General features: G+C 49.8%; 1 protein-coding gene across 1 annotated transcript in view; it reads left to right on the top strand.

Annotated features, from left to right (window-relative positions):
• Positions 1 to 20,321, top strand: part of TP73 (tumor protein p73) — an 84,946-nt gene that overhangs the window by 26,226 nt on the left and 38,399 nt on the right. Inside the window, exon 4 of the mRNA XM_053281366.1 lies at positions 6,586 to 6,831. Within this exon, the coding sequence (XP_053137341.1) occupies positions 6,586 to 6,831 (246 nt within the window). The remainder of the gene's footprint in view (positions 1 to 6,585; positions 6,832 to 20,321) is intronic.

Below are 20,321 nucleotides of genomic sequence, written 5' to 3'. Positions count from 1 at the left end.
TCGTCTTTCTTTTGGGTAAATACAGGCATCAGTTATATTTTGGGTAAATACATGTAAGACGATGCCTTTACAGATAGAGAGGAGAGGAGAGCTATTCTTGTGGTAGCAAGCATGACTTGTCCCCTTAGCTAAGCAGCATCCACCTTGGTTGCATTTGAATGGGAGACCACATGAGAGCACTGTAAGATATTCCCTTTAGGGGATGGAGCCGCTCTGGGAAGAGCATCTAGGTTCCACATTCCCTCCCTGGCAGCATCTCCAAGACAGGGCTGAGAGAGAGACTCCTGCTTGCAACCTTGGAGAAGCCGCTGCCAGTCTGTGAAGACAATACTGAGCCAGATAGACCAATGGTCTGACTCAGTATATGGCAGCTGCCTATGTTCCTATAGAGGCTAGATACAGGTATAACCTGTATTAAGCCTCTATCTTTTAAGGCTTACATTCAGAATTGCCTTCGATTTGGGTAAATATGGTACATTTTATGGCCACATTTCATAGGGCGTGCACCCATAACATAAGAACAGCCCTGCTGGATCAGGCCTAAGGCCTATCTAGCTCAGCATCCTGTTTCACACAGTGGCCCACCAGATGCCTCTGGGAAGCCCACAGGCAAGAGCTGAGGGCATGCCCTTTCTCTTGCTGTTGCTCCCCTGCAACTGGGATTCAGAGACGTCTTGCCTCGGAGGCTGGAGGTCGTCACCAGACTAGTAGCCATTGACAGACCTGTCCTCCATGAATTTGTCCAAGCCCAACACAACACAAAGTGATGCTGGCTGGTTCTGGCCAGTTGCTTTGCCAGCGGCTAGAGTGCCAAGTATCGCATCCGTTACGAATGCAAAATGCAAATTCTGCCCAAATTAGTAGTCCACAATTCTAGGGTTTAAAACATAGCCATCAGCTCTGATAGATTTAGTATCCAAACGCCCAAGGCCCACAGTTTGATGCCGGGGCTCAACAAAGCTATCTCTCAATCACGGCAAGGTCTGCTTAGCAGCCACTATCTGGGCCATAAATCTCAGCATAACACAAACAGAAGATGAGTCATCTTTTCTGTGTTGACTTCCTGGTATGCGTGATTCCCAAGATAGGAATCCTCTCCAGGGACAAATATGTGGTCAGAGTTGGAGGAAGACTGGGAAGACCCAAGTTCAAATCCTCCCTCCCAGCCATAAAACTTGCTGGGTGACCCTGGGCCCGTGCCTTCTCTTTCAGCCTAACCTACCTCACAGGGTTGTTGTGAGGATAACACATAACCATGCACACTCCGGGCATGTAAAAGCAAATATAAATAAATAAAGTTATTATGGACGACCATGAATGGTTGTGAAAAATGAACCCTTCATGGCAGATTCACCGGAAGACAGGGTCTCCAACCTGCACCTACCGGCAGGCAGAAAGCTTCCTCGGAAGAAGTGTGTAATAAAAATTACACAGGTACTCATTTCATTTTTATTACACCCTTCTCCCAAGGAACTCTGGATAGTGTACATGGTTCTCCCCCCTCCCAACCGCCCACCCACCAGCTATTTTATGCTTAGCAACGACCCTGCAAGGTAGATTAAACTAAAAGAGAACTGTCCCCAAGTCAGTCAGTGGGTTTCATGGCTTAGCTGAGATTTGAACCTGGCTCTTCTCGCTGAACACTATGCCAGGGCTAGACCACTTTGGAACCCCAGCTGTTGTTGAACAACAGCTCCCATAATCCCCAACCCTAGTGGCCAGCAGTCAAGGATGATGGGAGTTGTAGTCCAACAGCTAAGCAGCCTTGATCTATGGCCACCCATACTAGAACTACAGCCAATTCCATCTCCCTGGCATCCAGACAACCAGGACAGGCAGTTTCCAGAGGACGGCAGAAAACCTCAAACTCTATGTGAAACCAAGTAAAAAGTCAACTATATGTGATGCTGGTCTTGTGGGAGCAAGCATGGATTGTCCACGTTGCTAAGCAGAGTCTCCCCTGGTTTGCATTCGAATGGGAGACCGCATGTGTGAGCACTGCAAGAAATTCCCCCTAGGGATTGGAGCTGCAGCTTAGTGGAAGAACACTTGAATGCTTGCATGCAGAAGGTCCCAGATTCCCTCCCTGGCATCTCCAGGTAGAGCTTCCTGCCTGCAACCTTGGAGAAGCCGCTGCCAGTCTGTGTAGCCAATACTGAACCAGATGGACCAATGGCCTGACTCAGTATATGGCAGCTTCTTATGTCCCTATGTAAGCAACACTCCTTCCTACCTTAAAAAAAAAAAAAAGCCAACCGTTTATCAATCTTTATTTCGGTCAATGACCCGCAAAATACAAAAGAATGATACAAGAGTGAAACAGGCAATACAGGCTGTCAAAAAATAAACAGCTGGTATTGCTGTTTGGAACATAAGAGGCAGCATAAGAACATAAGCACAGCCCTGCTGGATCAGGCCCAAGGATGCCCATCCAGTCCAGCATCCTGTTTCACACAGTGGCCCACCAGATGCCTCTGAGAAGCCCACAGGCAAGAGGTGAGGGCACGCCCTCTCTCCTGCTGCTGCTCCTCTGCAACTGCCATTTAGAGGCATCCTACCTCTGAGGCTGGAGGTGGCCCACAGCCACCAGCCTCTCCCAAACCTGCTTCTTAGGAACATAGGAAACTGCCATATACTGAGTCAGACCGTTGGTCTATCTAGCTCAGTATTGTCTTAACAGACTGGCAGCGGCTTCTCCAAGGTTGCAGGCAGGAATCACTCTCAGCCCTATCTTGGAGAAGCCATGGAGGGAACGTGAAACCTTCTGCCTTTCCCAGAGCGGTTCCATCCCCTGCGGGGAATATCTTGCAGTGCTCACACATCAAGTCTCCCATTCAGATGCCACCAGGGCAGACCCTGCTTAGCTATGGGGACAAGTCATGCTTGCTGCCACAAGACCAGCTCTCCTCTCCTTTTGTTCCTCCAAACACACCTTGCATCAACCCCCCCTTTTGAGGCGCCACCTCCAGGGAGATCCAAGAGCTTTCCCCATTCCATACATTCCAGAGAGATCTCTGCACCCGGAGACCCTGGCCTAACAATTAGCCCCCATAGAGAAAGATCTGACCGGCCATTAACAGACTTCTGCCAAATTGCTTAGGCATCCCTTGAGGGCAAAGCCTTCAGATTCCTTCCCGCCTTTTCTCTTTATTAAAAGAAATTATCACCACGCTAAACAACATTAATCACAGCACAAACTGCACTACACATCATACACAGATTCATCAGTCTGTGCAAACTCTGATAATGGCTAAAGCAGGGAAACAACCATAATTTTCCTGTTCAGTGTAAAGAATAAAATCTGACCAGGGACTTTTACACACAGCAGGCTTTACTGGGAGGCTTGACTATGAACTCAAAGTTGTCCCCCAAAACCGGCGCAAATAGTGGATTTTTTTAAAAAAAACAACACCCTGGATATAAATTGGGCTACACTCTCACAGGCTGTGAAAACCCTGAATTATGTGTGAACTACTCCCCGATAACTCGCTGGGACTTTGGGGTAGAGCGGCCATGTCCCCCAAAATTCCGGGTTTCACCTGGATTTTAAGCATCCCACCCAAATTGCTTAGCCCACCCCAGATTCTCCCAGATTTCAGCTTTCATTAAAAGAGAAAAAAGAGGGGGGAAAGCTAAGCTTTAGCTCTTGTAGAAGCGAAGTTATGGAGCAAAACAAGCAGTCAGTATTTGGCTCCAAAATTATTTTCCAGCCAATTTACATGATGTGCAAATTACACATCCGTATTTGGAAGACCAGAATATGGCGACCCTACTTCAGGGTAAATCTGGCCGATATGTGAACGCGCCCCCTCCATTCTAGAGGAGATGCGATTAAGGGGCTTTAAAAGCCCCGTGTGAAAAACTTACAGATAAAATTAAAAGCATTATTTATGGCCTTTCCCTCCATTGCCTCAAAGCCAATGGGCTTTCCTTGCTGGTAAAAGTTCCTTTATCTGGTACTGTAACTTCCAGGCCAGAAACTTCAGTTGGTTGAGGAGATGTAAACAGTCCATCAAGTTTAAAAGGTAAAGTTGCACCATCGAGTCAGTTTCAGCTCCTGGCGCCCACAGAGCCCTGTGGCTGTCTTTGGTAAGATACAGGAGGGGTTGACCATTGCCTCCTCACACGCAGTATGAGATGATGCCTTTCAGCACCGTCCTATATCACTGTTGCCCAACCTCTTGCTCGCTAGGCAAGTTGTTTCCCCGCTTTAGGGTGGCAAAAAATGGAGAGGAGAGGAGGGCATGGGTGGGCTAGATTCTTACACCATTTTGCCAAACTCTTAAAGGTGGCACTGAGGGAGGGGTGGTCTGCAGCCTTCAGAAGATGAAGGTGCCGTTTACAGGTGGACCCTCCCTGGGACCGTCTAACCCAACCAGAGATTCTCCAGTTATTTTTGGTGGACTTGGGGCCTGTTTCATAAACCCCTTTGTTCTACAAATCAAAGCACATGGCGCTTAACACAAAAATAAATAAATAAAAATCAACTGCAGGGCAAGTTTGTAAATATTCATGATATTTATCCAACACTGGGGTCTCCAACCTTTTTTTATTTTTAAACAGTTAAAAACAACAACAACAACGTTCTGTCACAAATCCTCAGCCAGACCCCACAGCCAGTCTAAAAGTTTAGAATGCATTAAAAAAAAAATAGAGGACCAGGTTTTACTACAACAACGCATATGCCGCTTTTCAACAAAAGTTCCCGAAGCAGTTTATTTATTTACATAGAGAAAAATGAATGAGTGAATGAATGAATAGATAGACAGACAGATAGATAGATAGACAGATAGATAGATAGTTTACATACCAAAAGGAAAAATGCCCCCCCCCAGGAGAGCTGCTATTGTGGTGCAAGCATGACTTGTCCCCTTAGCTAAGCAGGGTCTACCCTGGTTGCATATGACAGGGAGACTAGAAGTGTAGGCACTGTAAGATATTCCCCTTACGGGGTGCAGCTGCTCTGGGAAGAGCATCTAGGTCCAAAGTTCCCTCCCTGGCAGCATCTCCAAGATAGGGATGAGAGAGATTCCTGCCTGCAACCTGGGAGAAGCCGCTGCCAACCTGTGAAGACGATACTGAGCTAGATGGGCCAATGGTCTGACTCAGTATATGGCAGCTTCCGATGTTCCTAAGTCTTTTACACTTCATGGTGGATGTTCTTGTAAGCTGTTCTGGTATCTGTTGCAGAACCACACGGGGGTGGGGTGGGAGAGTGGAGGGAAGGGCCATCAAGTCCTTAAAACTAAATAAATAATGTGAAGGAGAAAGGTGAGAATCAAAACCATGCATCACCCAGAAACCTACCAGCAGATCCCTACCTACCTTTTGCTCACACACCCGATCTATTCCCCTGAGCAAGGATAGCCAACCTGGGACTTTACAGCTGCCGCTGGACTATCGTTCCCATCATCCTGAGCCACAGCAGCGGGGGATGATGGGAGCAGTAGCCCAGCCACGGCAAAAGAGCCCCAAGTGGGCTACACCCCAGTCAACAACTTGCAGGAGCTCTTTTTGCCTCCAGGGGGTATTTATCACACCTCCAGGAACCTCCAGGTGAGTTCGCGGCAGAGGAACTCTCCATGCCGAGTCTGGCTGGACTCTGGAAACAAGGAGTCCACCCCTGTCCGGGGGTGTTGCTGTAACGGAGCAGATGGGTTCAAAGAACACCCCGCCCCAGCTCCTGAGGACCCCCCCCTCAGCTTCACCCCTCCCTATTTTCTGCATTATATCTCTCACTCCAAGGGGCCACCGAGGACCGGGGTAAACACAGCCCCCTCTCTCTTAGCTATTACCCCTGCCGTGGGGTGTAGCTAGGGGAAAGGGGGCCCGTGTTTGCCCCTGCCCCCCCCATGGCCCCACAGACTGAGGGAGATAAAGGAGAAAATAGGGAGGGGTGGAGCTGGGGGGCCCCATCCCGGGGTTCTTTGAACCCATCCGCTCAATTATACACCCCTGCCCACCATTTAATTTTTATTTATTTTTTAAAGTAGCCTCAAGTGAGATCACTCCCTAGGGCCGCTCACTCCTGCCCGCGTAAAGAGACCCTGATCTAATCCCAAGATTTTTTTGCATCCGAAAAGCCCTGGGGGGCAGCGGTTTAATGCCAGGATGGAGAGCAGGATTTCCCAGCCCCCTTGGGTGTCCTCGCCCTCCTGAATCCAGGAGAGGAAGGAGGTCAGGAAAGAGGTCAGTCCACCCTTTTTCTCTCTTTTCTTCCCTTTTTTTTTTTTTTAAAGCAAGTGGGGACTTGTCTGGCAAAGACACACACGCCAGCCGCAAAACCCTACCCAGGTATTTTCTCCCCACCACCACACACACACACACACACACACACACACACACACACACACACACACACAGAGACACCCCAAGCCTCTTCCAAGGGGCTGCCCCTTGAAGTGCGGCTTGTAACTAGACACCTGGGAAAGTGGGGCAGAAGAGTGAGAGCGGAGTTTCTCTCCCCCCCCCACCCCCCCACCCCCCACCCCAAGCACACACATGTCTCTAACCTGGCCCTGTTGCTTCTCCCCCCCTCCCTCCTCCCCCCTTGCCCGCCTCCCCCTTTTCCCTCCCTGCCTCCAGTCTCAGTTTAATTTGCTGAACAGCAGTATGGATCAGAATCCTGACAGCCGGGCCGCCTCCTCCAGTCCCTACAGCTCCGAGCACGCCTCCACCGTCCCGACGCTCTCGCCCTACTCCCAGCCCAGCTCCACGTTCGACACCATGTCGCCGGCACCTGTCATCCCGTCCAACACCGACTACCCCGGCCCCCACCACTTCGAGGTGACCTTCCAGCAATCCAGCACCGCCAAGTCGGCCACCTGGACCGTAAGTTGCACGATTCGCTCTCTTTTTCCCCCCCCCTCCGGGGTGTCTGTCGCTCCTGCCTCTGGCAGGGCCTGCCGGCTGCATCCTCGGCGGAGACAGGAAACTGGGGACAGTTTCCTGAGTATTGGCCGTACTCACCGGTGTGCTGCCCATCAGAGGGACTCTTACGCCTGGATTTCTGGCTCGAAGTCCAGTGGCCCCACGCCCTCTAGGAAAGTTTGCGACATCGATTCGGTGTCGACTCGTGGCGACCACAGAGCCCTGTGGTTTTCTTGGTGGGATGCAGGAGGGGTTGGCCATTGCCATCTCCCACACAGTATGAGATGATGCCTTTCAGCACTTTCCTAGATTGCTGCTGCCCGATATAGGAGTTTCCCATATTCTGGGAAACACCCCAGCGGGGATTTGAACCAACAGCCTCCTGCTCTCTAGGCAGGTTGCTTCCCCACTGCACCATTAGGTGGCTTGCTGCCCGATATAAAGGTAAAGTTGCACCATCGAGTCGGTGTCAACTCCTGGTGCCCACCGAGCCCTGTGGTTGTCTTTGGCAGAATACAGGAGGGGTTGACCATTGCCTCCTCCCGCGCAGTATGAGATGATGCCTTTCAGCACCTTCCTAGATGGCTGCTGCCTGATAGAGGTCTGGGAAACATTCCAGCAGGGATTCGAACCAGCAGCTTCTGGCTTGCTAGTCAAGTCATTTCCCCGTTGCGCCCTTAGGTGGCTTGCTGCCTGATATAGGTGACTACAAATATATATTTACGAGGCACCGTTTGGGAAGCACACCGGCGGGGATTCGAACTAACAGCCTCTTGCTCCCTAGGCAAGTTGTTTCCCCGCTGTGCCACCGCAGCTGATCCACCCCCTCTGGGGGCCCCCAAATCCTTTTCCGTGTGTCCCGGGTAGTGTGGTGTCGCAGTACAAATGTGTTAAGAACACTGTGTGGCGGGGTGCGACTCCCAAATCCTTTAATTCCAGGCTCCCAAATTACGAAGGTGCCCCCCTCGGTGCCCATTTTGCAGCCGTTTCGAACCCGCGGCCGAGACAGCGGTGGCATGGGAGAGCTGGTCTTGCGGCAGTGAGAGTGAAGGGTCCCCTTTGCTAAGCAGGCCTTGACCTGGTTTGCATTTGGATGGGAGACTCCGTGTGTGAGCCCTGGAAGATATTCCCCTTCGGGGATGGGGCCGCTCTGGGAAGAGCAGAAGGTTCCAAGTTCCCTCCCTCTCTCAGCCCGGTCTGGAGATGGCAGGGAGTGAAAGTGAGATCCTTTGCACAAGATAGAGCAGAGAGAGATTCCTGCCTGCAACCTTGGAGAAGCTGCTGCCAGTCTGTGTAGACAATACTGAGCTAGATGGACCGAGGGTCTGACTCAGTATATGGCAGCTTCCTATGTTCCTATGATTTGAAGGCATTTAATGCAGTTGCTTTGCTGAAGATAAGCAGGGGTCCATTTCAATGAATCAGTCTATCTATCTATCTATCTATCTATCTATCTATCTATCTATCTATTTCCGGATAGATAGGAACTTTTCCAACCACTTTGGAAACTTTTGTTGAAAGGCAGTATATAAACATTCATAGTAGTAGTAGTAGTAGTAGTAGTAGTAGTAGTAGTAGTAGTATATATCAAGTCAGACCCTTGGTCCATCTAGTTCAGTACTGTCCTCAGTGACTGGCAACAGCTTCTCCAAGATTACAGGCAGGGGTCTCTCTCAGCCCGGTCTGGAGATGGCAGGGAGTGAAAGTGAGACCCTTTGCACAAGACAGATGGTCTTTTACTTAGCTATGGATTCTCCTAGTGAAGCTGCCTTATACTGAGTCAGACCTTTGGGCCATCTAGCTCAGTATTGTCTAACTCTGACCGGCAGCGGCTCTCTAAGGTTTCAGGCAGGGGTCTTTCCCAGCCGTACCCAGAGATGCTGCCAGGGATTGAACCTGGGACCTTCTGCAGGCAAGCAGATTCTCTGCCCTTGGGATGTGGCCCCATCCCCTAAGGAGAATATCTCAAGGCACTCACATCCAAACCCCATCTCCCATCCAAATGCAAACCAAGGCAGGCCCTGCTTAGCACACCGGGCAATTCACTTCTCACTGACACAAGACCAGGCATGGCTGGCTGGATGTTGTGTCTCCTTCTGTTGTGGAAGTCAAGGTAACATATATGTTCTTAGATGGTCTCTTTCATAGACACCGACCGGACAGAGACCTTCCTTGCTTGGGAATGGTGGTTGTATTAGTTGCCCTGAAACTATAGCTTGGAATTATTCTGATGCATGTGGCAACAGACTGTCTGACTGAAGTGGCAGGAGGAAACATTGGGAAACGTTTTCAGAGCCCTATTAAAGACTGGTTCTTGGGGGACGCAGGGCAAGGAACCACAGGCCTCTAGAATGAGGGTGTCTGCTAGAGAGCCCGTGTGGTGTAGTGGTTAGAATACTGAGCTAAGCCTGGGGAGACCCGAGTTCAAATCCCCGTTCGGCCAGGGAACCCACTGGGGGACTCTGGGCCGACGCCTTCTCTCCCAGCCGAACCGACCTCGCAGGGTTGTTGCGAAGATGAGCATGAACGTGTGCTCTGGGCTCCTTGGAGGAAGAGCGGGATATGAACGTAAATGAAAAGTACAGATGGATACAACTTAGAGAGATGGGAAGCTGCCTTATACTGAGTCAGCCCATCGGTCTGTCGAACTCGGTGTCTAGGCCGGGGATCCACGCAGCCTCCTAATGGGACAAGTTTACTTCAAAGGGAAGTCACTTCAAGGAGTTTGTTTTAGTGGGAGTACTGCTGAGTAACTTGAGCCAGGATGGAGGCCAGTGTCTGAAGGATAGATAGGAACTTTTCCAACCACTTTGGAAACTTTTGTTGAAAGTCTCATAACTGTAACATTTCAATTTGTGTGTGTACACACACACACACACACACACACACACACACACACACACTTACTTTATGGGGTACCTGAGATGAAGGTTTGTGACAGCAGGGGTACATTTGTTTAAAAAAAAAATTGTGAATCCCTGGCCTACACTGACTGCCTACAGAGTCAGACCCTCGCTCCCTCTGGCTCAATATTGTCTACACTGACTGGCAGCGTTTGTCCGAGGTTTCAAACAGGGCTCTTTCCCACCCCTACCTGGAGATGCCGCCGGGGATTAAAGCCAGGACCTTCTTTATGCAAAGCAAACGCTCTACCACTGAGCTACGGCCCCATCAACCTAGGATACTGCCTGATACCATTGGTTCATTTAACTTAGTATTCTCTACTCTGACTGGCAGTGGCTCTCCAAAGGATCCATGCAGGGATCTTTCACAGACCAACCCAGAGATGCCAAGGATTGAACCAGGGACCTGGAAAAGAATATTCGCCAGTGCCTTTAATAGAATGGCCAGAATAATTCTCCAGAATATTATCTTCAGTTATAATTAGTGCCCTGGCGAATATTCTTTTCCAAGTCTACAAGCAGATCCTCTAGCGCTGGCCCCAAAGACCAAAGAATACAAAGAGAGCTAATATTTCTATACCGCTTTTCAACAGAAGTTCCCAAAGCAGTTTACATAGAGATAGGTAGGTAGGTAGGTAGGTAGGTAGGTAGGTAGGTAGGTAGGTAGGTAGACAGACAGACAGACAGACAGACAGAATGAAATACTTGCAGAAATATTAAACATGAAATACTTGCAGAGGGAAGGGAATTAATGTTCTTAGTTTATTTACGTTATAAACACAAATATGTATACGACAGATATTTACATACCGCTTTTCAACAAACAAAAGTTTCCAAAGCGGTTTGCAAACAAACAAATAAAACATCTCCCTGTTCCCAGAGGGCTCACAATCTAAAAAAGAAACATAGGGTAGACACCAGCAACAGTCACAGGAGGGATTCTGTGCTGGGGACGGATGGGGCCGGTTGCTCTCCTCCTGCCAAATAAAGAGAACCGCCACTTTTAAAAGGTGCCTCCTTGCTCTTTCCCCAAGCAGTCTCCCATCCAAGAGCTGACCAGACCAGGACCTGCTGAGCTTCAAGAAAGGGACTGCCTCCTAGACCTTGAGACCGCGCCCAACTGGCATGACCCCAAGCGTCTCCCACTGAGATCTGCGGGACAACCTGCTGCTTTTCTTTTTTGCTGGAGTCACCACAGAGAGGCAGCAGGTTTAGCCTGCACACACACACTCCACACACACACACACACAGCCCGTGGTGTCCCCGGGTTGCACTCCGTTAGATGACACACACAGGGTGCATAGAGTTACGTCACTCCACCCTGGCCCTACCTGATGCATACTGCACTCATCACCAGTATCTAGGAATGTAGGGAGCTGCCACCTACTGAGTCTGACCAGTGGTCCATCCCGCTCAGCACTGCCTACACGGACTGGCAGCAGCTCTCTAAGATTTCATTTCATTTCATGGGCTCTTTCCCAGCAACAGCTGGAGATGCTGCCAGGGATTGAAACTGGTTCCCTCTGCATGCAAAGCAGATGCTCTTCCACTGAACTATAGCCCCATCCCCCAATCTCTCTTGCACAGGAAGACAGGGAGCTGCCACCTACTGAGTCAGACCAGTGGTCTGTCCAGCTCAGTACTGCCTACACTGACTGGCAGCAGCTCTCCAGAGTTTCTGGCAGGAATCCTCCCCAACCCTACCAGGAGATGCTGCCAGGGAATGAACCGGGGACTTCCCAGTTTCCAGCTACAGCTCCACCCCTAAGGGGGGAATCCCACAGCAGACAGCGCTCACATGGAGTCTCCCATCCAAATGCAAAACAAGGCAGACCTTGCTTAGCAAAGGGGTCAAGTCATGCTTGCTACCACAAGGCCAGCTTGGTTCTCAATGGCTGGGGTCACAAGGGGCAGGGAGGGAATTTTGCCGACCAACCCAGGGCTCTCCTGAATCTGTGCCGCACTTTCCCTTCTCCCATATAAGCAGCTGCTCTCCACTGCTACAGAAAAAGATGACTGTACTCTTGGGGAGACTATTAGTAGGACATAGGGACATAGGAAGCTGCCATAGACTGAGTCAGACCCTTGGTCCATCTCGCTCAGGATTGTCTACCCAGACTGGCAGCGGCTTCTCCGAGGTTGCAGGCAGGAGTCTCTCTCAGCCCTGTCTTGGAGATGCTGCCAGGGAGGGAATCTTAGATGCTCTTCCCAGAGCGGCTCCATCCCTTAAGGGGAATCTCTTCCAGCGCTCACACTTCTAGTCTCCCTTTCTTATGCAACCAGGGCAGACCCTGCTTAGCTAAGGGGACAAGTCATGCTGGCTACCACAAGACCAGCTCTCGTCTCAGAAAGGCAGAATCTTGCTGCCATCTCTAATAGGGTGGCCCAGCTCCTGCCTCAGGATGGGATACTGACTAGAGAGCTGGTCTTGTCCCCTTTGCTAAGCAGGGTCTGCCCTGGTTTACATTTGAATGGGAGGCTACCTATGTGAGCCCTGCAAGATATTCCCCTTCAGGGATGGGAGGAGCCTCTGAGGTTCCAAGTTCCCTCCCTGGCAGCATGTTCCAGATAGGGCTGAAGGAGACTCCTGCCTGCAACCTTGGAAAAGCCGCTGCCAGTCTGGGTAGACAATACTGAGCTAGATGGACCAAGGGTCTGACTGTATAAAGGCAGTTTCCTATCTTCCTATGCTCCTTTCCTACAGCAGAGCAGAATACATCTCTGTAGACAGGAGTCCTTTAGGTGCAAAAGCAAGGGTGCCAACTAACCAAAACCTAGTCGGCTCCTATACCCTTGCACTGAGGCCTGGGCTTCCACAGCAGGGGAGCAAAGAAGGCAACCCCCTCCCCCGATTCATGTCTGGATTAAATGTGGTTTTTATTTATATGAATATACTCCCCACCTCACATCACCTTGCCTCACCCCTAAAAACAAAATAAATCTGCAGATGCTCATAGACTGAGGGTTGTCCTACCGAAGTCAACAGGTGAAGTTTTCCCATGAGATGAAACAGTCAGCCAGACAGGACCCCTTGCTGCATTCCCAAAGATTGGCCGTATTTACTTGAATCCAAGACTCGGTTTTCCCCAATTTTTCTTTTTCTTTTTTCTTTTCTTTCTCCTTTTTTTTTTTTTTTTTTAAGTTAGGAATTGAGAATCGGTCTTAAAACCAGAGTCCTGTTCCTATCCAGTAAACACGAGCCTCATCGGTATTGAACCTCTATTCTCGAAAGGGGTCATCTTAGATTCAGGGCCGTCTTCTATTCCGGTAAATATTGTAGCCTCCTCCTGAGCAGCCAGTCTGCTCACAGTGAGATCTTATGCACCTTAAGCCAAGAGTAACCCCATCCCGCTTGCTGTTACTCCCAAGTATGCAGGGTCAGCCCATCTACTAGGCAGTTGTCCAGGGCGCCTATTCTTGGGGTGGGTGGGGTGTGCAAAGGCAGTGCCAGGATATAGCACTGCCCTTTCTTCTCCCTTTCTTCTCCCCTGAAGTCCTGCACAGGGGTGGAAGAATGTAAGATGTAATCCTGCACCCTGCTCTCCCAAAGAGGCTGCACATTCCGCTCCCCAAAGGACAGTCTTCTTGGCAGCTCAACCCCCAATCTAGGGGCTGGAGCCACCATTGAACAAACGGGTTCAAAGAACCCGGGCTGCCATGCTCAGGGGCCGTGTCTTGTGCCCCAGCCCCGCCCACTGCAGCTGATGTCAGATGCAGGGAGCATGGTTTCGCTCACTAATGGATTTAAAATACAAGCACAATATGATATTTGTTTGTTTGTTTTGTTTTAAATCTCGGGTGCTCCTCTTGCCGTGTACACTGCCCTGAATCTGTGGATTGGGTGGTATATTAAATCTCTTAATAAATAAATGAACTAATTAATTAATTCATTAATTAAAACCATACAACATACAAAGCAGCAGCGGTAGAGACAATCCTATAAAAGCCTGGGTAAAAAGCCAAGATTTTACACGCTTTCTGGAAACTGTGATGGAGACCGAGGAGCGAATAGCCCCCGAGAGAGCATTCAAGATATAGGCCATATTAGCTGCATTTTATCAACATTGATAAAATTTTAGAGGGGTGTGTGTGTATTTTAAGCTTTTAAAACACCACTGAGAATTTGACCACTGCAGGTGGTCAGGAACATAGGAATATAGGAAGGTACCATATACTGAGTCAGACCATTGGTCCTTCTAGCTCAGGATGGTCTACCCATATTGGCAGCGGCTTCTCCAAGGTTGCAGGCAGGTATCTCTCTCAGCCCTATCTTGGAGATGCTGCCAGGGAGGGAACTGGGAACCTTCTGCTCTTCCCAGAGCAGCTCCATCCCTGAGGGGAATCTCTTCGAGTGCTCACACTTCTAGTCTCCCATTCATATGCAACCAGGGTGGACCCTGCTTAGCTAAGGGGACAAGTCATGCTTGCTACCATGAGACCAGCTCTCCTCTCCTAGTTAGGACAGCCAGCTCAAGAGAACACAGTGAAAGCTGAAACTCTTACAATGCTAACCCCTTTTTTCCATCTCTAGGAGGTTAGACCTTGTCAAAAAATCACAATGAGCATTCACCTCCCCAGCTGCCAACCAGCCCAGCTGGCTCACAGATGATATGGCCTGACCCAGGACTCTTCTTTTCATTATAATTTCTCTCTGTCGCCCATTTCTCTCTCTCTTTTTTGCCTCAAATCAACGTGAACTTTGTGGGAGGAGAGCTGGTCTGTGGGAGGAGAGATGGTCTTGTGGTAGCAAGTATGAATTGTCTCCTTTTCTAAGCAGAGCCTGCCCTGGTTTGCATTTGAATGGGAGACTACATGTGTGAGCACTGGGAGACATTCTCCTTAGGGGATGGGGCTGCTCTGGGAAGAGCACCTGCCCGCTTGCCTGCAGAAGGTTCCAAGTTCCCTCCCTGGCAGCATCTCCAAGATAGGGCTGAGAGAGATTCCTCCCTGCAACCTTGGAGAAGCCGCTGCCAGTCTGTGTAGACAATACTGAGCTAGATGGACCAATGGTCTGACTCAGTATATGGTGGCTTCCTGTGTTTCTATTAACTTCATTCATTCATTCGATTTCTATCATTTTTCTTCCAAAAATGGCTCAGGGCTGTCATGCTTCCTGAGATCTGGATCACTAGGGCAGTAAACTCACAGATAAGCTCCATGTCGCGAAATCAGAGTCACCAGCCAGCCACCCAACAGTAAACCACAACCCCAAAGCAGATGTCTTCGGCGACTGATCCCTTTCCTGCCTTATCAAGTAGATAAAAAAAGCTCACAGGCATGCTGTAAAACAACAAACCCCAAACTCCTTGAGAAAATTGCTATCAGCAGAGAGGAAGAGGTAAAAGAATTGCTCCAGGGAGGAAGCAGCGGGTTAATGTTCCCATTAGGGAAGGCACACAGAAGGATTTTGTGCTTTGCGCCAAAGATTCCCGGGAAACGGGAATGCCATTTTGCTACTGCTTCAGCAGACTGCAGGTATCTTCATTCCGGTCACAGAAATAGCTCCACAGTGGCTGGAGGGATTTCACAGCTCATTTTTCACACTCCTGTCACACTCTTCAAGCTACTCAAGCTCCCCACAAAGCGTCCCCAAAATGGACAGTGTCATCTCTGGACCCATCAACCACAATTAAATTAATGCTTTCCTGACGGGCCATTTCGCTGGGCCGTTAAGGACAGCCTTCAGGGGGCGAGCAAGGTCGGTGTGGGCCCTGGAACAAAACGCAAATAGGGGTCTCTGCCCTCACTCAGCCTGCTTCAGAGAAGTGCGAGGGAGAAAGCAAAGAACAAGTTGTGACCCAGCCATTGGTGGGGGGGGGGCTCCCTCAGGGGCCCGGGAACATCCCCCCCCCACCCTGGATGTTTTCCAGACTGCTCAGGAGGAAGTGGTGTCAAACCCAATAGCAAACCCTAACGTTTTGAAGCCAGTGAGAGCTAGCCATCGGATTTTATACTTCTTTCTCCCACACTGAGGCTTTGAGGGAAAAGGAAGCTGAGCTAACATCTCCAGACAGGGCACTGGAATCGCCTTCAATTGCACATTCTGCTCTGTGGTGTTGTTTAGGTCATGCTGAGTCCCCGAAATCAAGCCTCCTTGAGTGGGCATGTTCCTCAGTGAGGGTCTTGGGTGGAGGGTGGCGGTTATCACGGACCACTATGGTGATATCCTCCTCAAGGCTTTACAGATAGGGCTCTCACCCCGAATCGCCTCCGGAAGAGAGCGTGTGCATTCACACATCGGCCAAACTTACCCCGAAGTCCGTCTGAGATCCTTGGAAGCACTCCACGCACAAATCGGGCTGGGTCTTCCGAATTCTAGCTTATCTCGATGTATCTCCGGGTTCTTGAAACGCTGGTTTTAAGCGACTTTTTCTGAAAATCAATCAAACAAACAAACAAATAAATAAATAGAATGCCAGAGCACATAGGGAGAGGCACTGACATAGAATCATTAACATGATAAGAGGGAAACCCTCTTTAGGAATGCAGATATAGGCTTTAGAAATATCTCTCTCCCTCTCTCCCCATTGGCTAGAAGGAAAACATGGAGGCATGCCAATGTGAACCTGCACTCCCCCCCCCCCAAAAAAACCCCAGAGCAGAGGGGAGGGGCTGCTTCCTTCAAGGCTGCGAGTGTAATTCAAAGTGCCTTTGCTCAAAATTTACCCCGCAGCATGAAGCCTTGTGTGAATAACCCCCTGGTAGATGCAAAGGTTCGGAATCTGTCCCTGGTCAATCACGCTCCCAATTGTCTTCCTATTTGGGGGTTGCCTCCTTCCCTTTACTTTCTCCCTCTCACAACACTAGAACCAGGGGTCATCCCCTGACACTGAAAGCTTGGAAACTGAGGATCCACAAAAGGAAGGGCTTTTTCACATCGTGGAGGAGTCATCCATTGAATTCTCAGCCACGGGACGTGGCGATGGCCACATCCCAGCTTGGATGGCTTTAAAAGGGGTTTAGACAAATTCACGGAGGAGAGGTCTGTCAATGGCTCCTAGTCTGGCGGCTATAGGCCACTTCCAGCCTCAGAGGCAGGATGCTTCTCAGTACGGAACAACACTTACAGGGTGTGTTAACCAGAGAATCTGATGATGGATAAATAGCCCTAAGGGAGAAGAGAGAGGACCGGTTTAGCCATGGACATCCCCCTGAGTGCCAAGGACACCAGCCCTAGAGGAGGGCAATAGAGACAGGGAAATAAACCCTGTAAGGAATGGTTGAAGGAACTGGCTAGCCTAGATAAGATAAGATGGTGGGGAGGGGGTGGACATGATTAGAATGGGGCTGTAGGTTTGTGTTAGAGCTTCTGCCTTGCATGCAGAAGGCCCCAGGTTCAATCCCTGGCAGCATCTCCAGGTAAAGCCAGGTAGGTTTCCTGCCTGAAACCTTGGAGAGCTGCTGCCAGTCAGTGTAGACAATACTGAGCTAGATGAACCAAGGGCCTGACTCAGTAGGCAGCTGCATATTTTCATCAGGTGCACCCATACCTCAGTGGGAGAGCATCTTCTTTGCATGCAGAAGCTCTCAAGTTCAATCTCTGGCAGCATCTCCAGGTAGGGCCGGGAAAGACCCCTGCCTGAAACCTGGGAGAGCTGCTGCCGGTCAGTGCAGATGATACTGAGCTAGATGGACCAAGGAACTGACTCAGTAGAAGGCAGCTTCGCATGTGGGCTCAAAGGCCCGGCTAGAGTACCACGGCTGGCTCTCAGCAAAGCAAATTGATCTCTCCCCAAATGCAAATGATTGTTCGCAACACATGTTAGCATCTTAAGAACATAAGCACAGCCCTGCTGGATCAGGCCCAAGGAAGCCCATCTAGTCCAGCACCGTGTTTCGCACAGTGGCCCACCAGATGCCACTGGAAGCCCACAGGCAAGAGCTGAGGGCAGGCCTTCTCTCTTGCTCCCCTGCAACTGGTATTGAGAGGCACCCTGCCTCTGAGGCTGGAGGTGGCCTATAGCCCTCAGACTAGTAGCCGTTGATAGACCTCTCCTCCCTGAAGTTATCATTAACTTCTTCTTGAAGCCATCCAGGTTGTTTGTTTATTTTTTATTTTTTTATTGTTAAAACTTTTATACTGCCCTTCCAAAAGGCTCAGGGCGGTTTACATTAAAACACCATTAAAATCAGTTAATAATTAAAACAAAAATTATAAAGCATAAAAACAATAATTAACAATTAAGAACATCGTAAAACAACAATTAAATAGTCAGAACTGTTGGCTGTCACCACATCTTGTGGCAGAGAATTCCACAAGTGGATTATGTGTTGTATGAAAAAGTACCTCCGTTTGCTGGTCCTAAATTTCCTGGCAATCAGTTTCATGGGATGACCCCTGGTTCTAGTGTTGTGTGAGAGGGAGAAGAATTTCTCTCTCTCCACTTTCTCCACACCATGCATGATTTTATAGACCTCTATCATGTTGTCTTTTTTCTAAACTAAAAAGCCCCAGGTGTTGTAGCCTAGCCTCATAAGAAAGGTCTTCTAAGCCCCTGATCATCTCAGTTGCCCTCTTCTGCACCTTTCCCAGTTCTCCAATGTCCTTTTTGAGATGTGGTGACCAGAATCGTATGCAGTCCTCCAAGTGTGGCCGCACCATAGTTTTGTATAAGGGCATTATAATATTAGCCGTTTTATTTTCAATCCCCCTTCCTAACGATCCCTGGCATGGAATTGGCCTTCTTCACACTGAGTCGACACTTTCAGCGAGCTGTCCACCACGACACCACGATCCCTCTCCTGGTCAGTCACCGACAGTTCAGGTCCCATCAACGTATACTTGAAGCTGGGGTTTTTCCGTCCCATCTTCAGCTGCATCTTTTTTAAAGAAAACAACACACACACACACCACACACACACACACACAGATACACACACACCCCTCTCTTAACAGGGAGCAAGAATCCCGTCAGCAAACTCCAGCCGCAAAGGTGATCCCATCCCTTTGAAGCACCCCCTCCCATGATTCATGTTCTTAGTAGGTGGGAGGTTCGCGGGAAGGCTGGTTGTGGTTCGGGGCCTGATGGAACATGTCCAGAGCCCGCCAATGGGAGCTGCCCGGACGTGCCGGCGCTGCGAGCCGATCGCAGCTGTTGCCTCTCGTTCGTGCCCCCTCGCCACGCCAGCCAGCTGGTAACTGATAGATAATTAGTATTTTTCTCGAGTACCCATCTCAGCCGCGGCGGCCGCAGCGCCTGCCGCGTCCCGTTGAAGAAGCATTCGGATGCTTGAACTGCGGGCAGCGTTCTGGCCCTCCACTGCTTGGCCAGACGAGGAGGATGCTGGATAGCTTGCCCTTCAGAGCAGGACCGGTCTCCCCTTCTGTTTTAGGAACACAGGAAGCTTCATCTAGCCCAGAATGGTCTGCTCTCCAAGGTCCATCGAGATCAGGACGGTCTACACTGACTGGCAGCGTTTTCTCCAAGGTTGCGGGCCGGAGTCTCTCCCAGCCCAACCTGGAGATGCTGCCAGGATTGAACCGGGGGCCTTCTGCATGCAAAGCAGATGCTCTACCACTAGGCTACGGTGCCACCCCCTAGGAAGCTGCTGCCTACGGAGTCAGACCCTTCGCCCATCTCTCTCAGTATTTTCTGCTCTGACTGGGAGCAGCTTTCCAGGGTTTCAGGCAAGAGTTTTTCTCAGCCCTACCTTGAGAAGCTGCCTGGAGTTGAACCTGGATCTTTCCACATGCAGAGCAGATGCTCTTCTACTGAGCTAAAATTCTATTTTGCCTTCCGTTGAGTCAGACCCTTGGTTCATCAAGCTCAGTATTGTCTAGGGCTGCTCAACTCCGGCCCTCCTGCAGATGTTGACCTACAACTCCCATAATCCCTGGCTGTTGGCCACTATGGCTGGGGATTATGGGAGTTGTAGTCCCCAAACAGCTGGGGGGCCTAAGTTGAGTAGGCCTGGGGAAGTGGCTCTCCAGAGTTTCAGGTGGGTCTTTCCCAACTATACCTGGAGATGCCAGAGATTGAATCTAGGATCTTCTCCATTCAACCCTCAGCTCCCCCATCCCCTAAAGGGAATATCTTACAGCACTCACATAAAATCACCCATCCAGATACAAACCAAGGCAAACCTCGCTTAGGAAAAGGAATAATTCACACTCGCTACCGCAAGACTGGCTCTGAAAAACTCGCAGCGCCCACCAAACAGAGGCAAACAGAAATTCAATAGGTGCAGAAAACAAGCTAATCCATCCAAGCAGTATCAACCCTCATCCACTGCGAGGAATTCATCAAGAGGCTTAGTTTGGAAAAAAGGCGATTGTGGGGAGACATGATCGAGGCATATAAAATTATGCATGGAATGGAGAGAGTGGACAGAAAGACATTTTTCTCCCTCTCCCACAACAGAAGATCCAGGAGTCATCGCATGAAATTTCCCTTGTTGGGAAATTTAGGAACGACAAGAGGAAGTTCCTAAATTTCCTAGTCCCTAGAGGAGAGCTGGTCTTGTGGTAGCCAGCATGACTTGTCCCCAAAGCTAAGCAGGGTCTGCCCCGGTTGCATATGAATGGGAGACTTGATGTGTGAGCACTGG

This window comes from Hemicordylus capensis, chromosome 16 (genome assembly GCF_027244095.1).
Source record: "Hemicordylus capensis ecotype Gifberg chromosome 16, rHemCap1.1.pri, whole genome shotgun sequence".
NCBI lineage: Eukaryota > Metazoa > Chordata > Lepidosauria > Squamata > Cordylidae > Hemicordylus > Hemicordylus capensis.
Note: the sequence above shows the minus strand (reverse complement) of the source record. Positions and strands in the feature narration are given on the sequence as shown.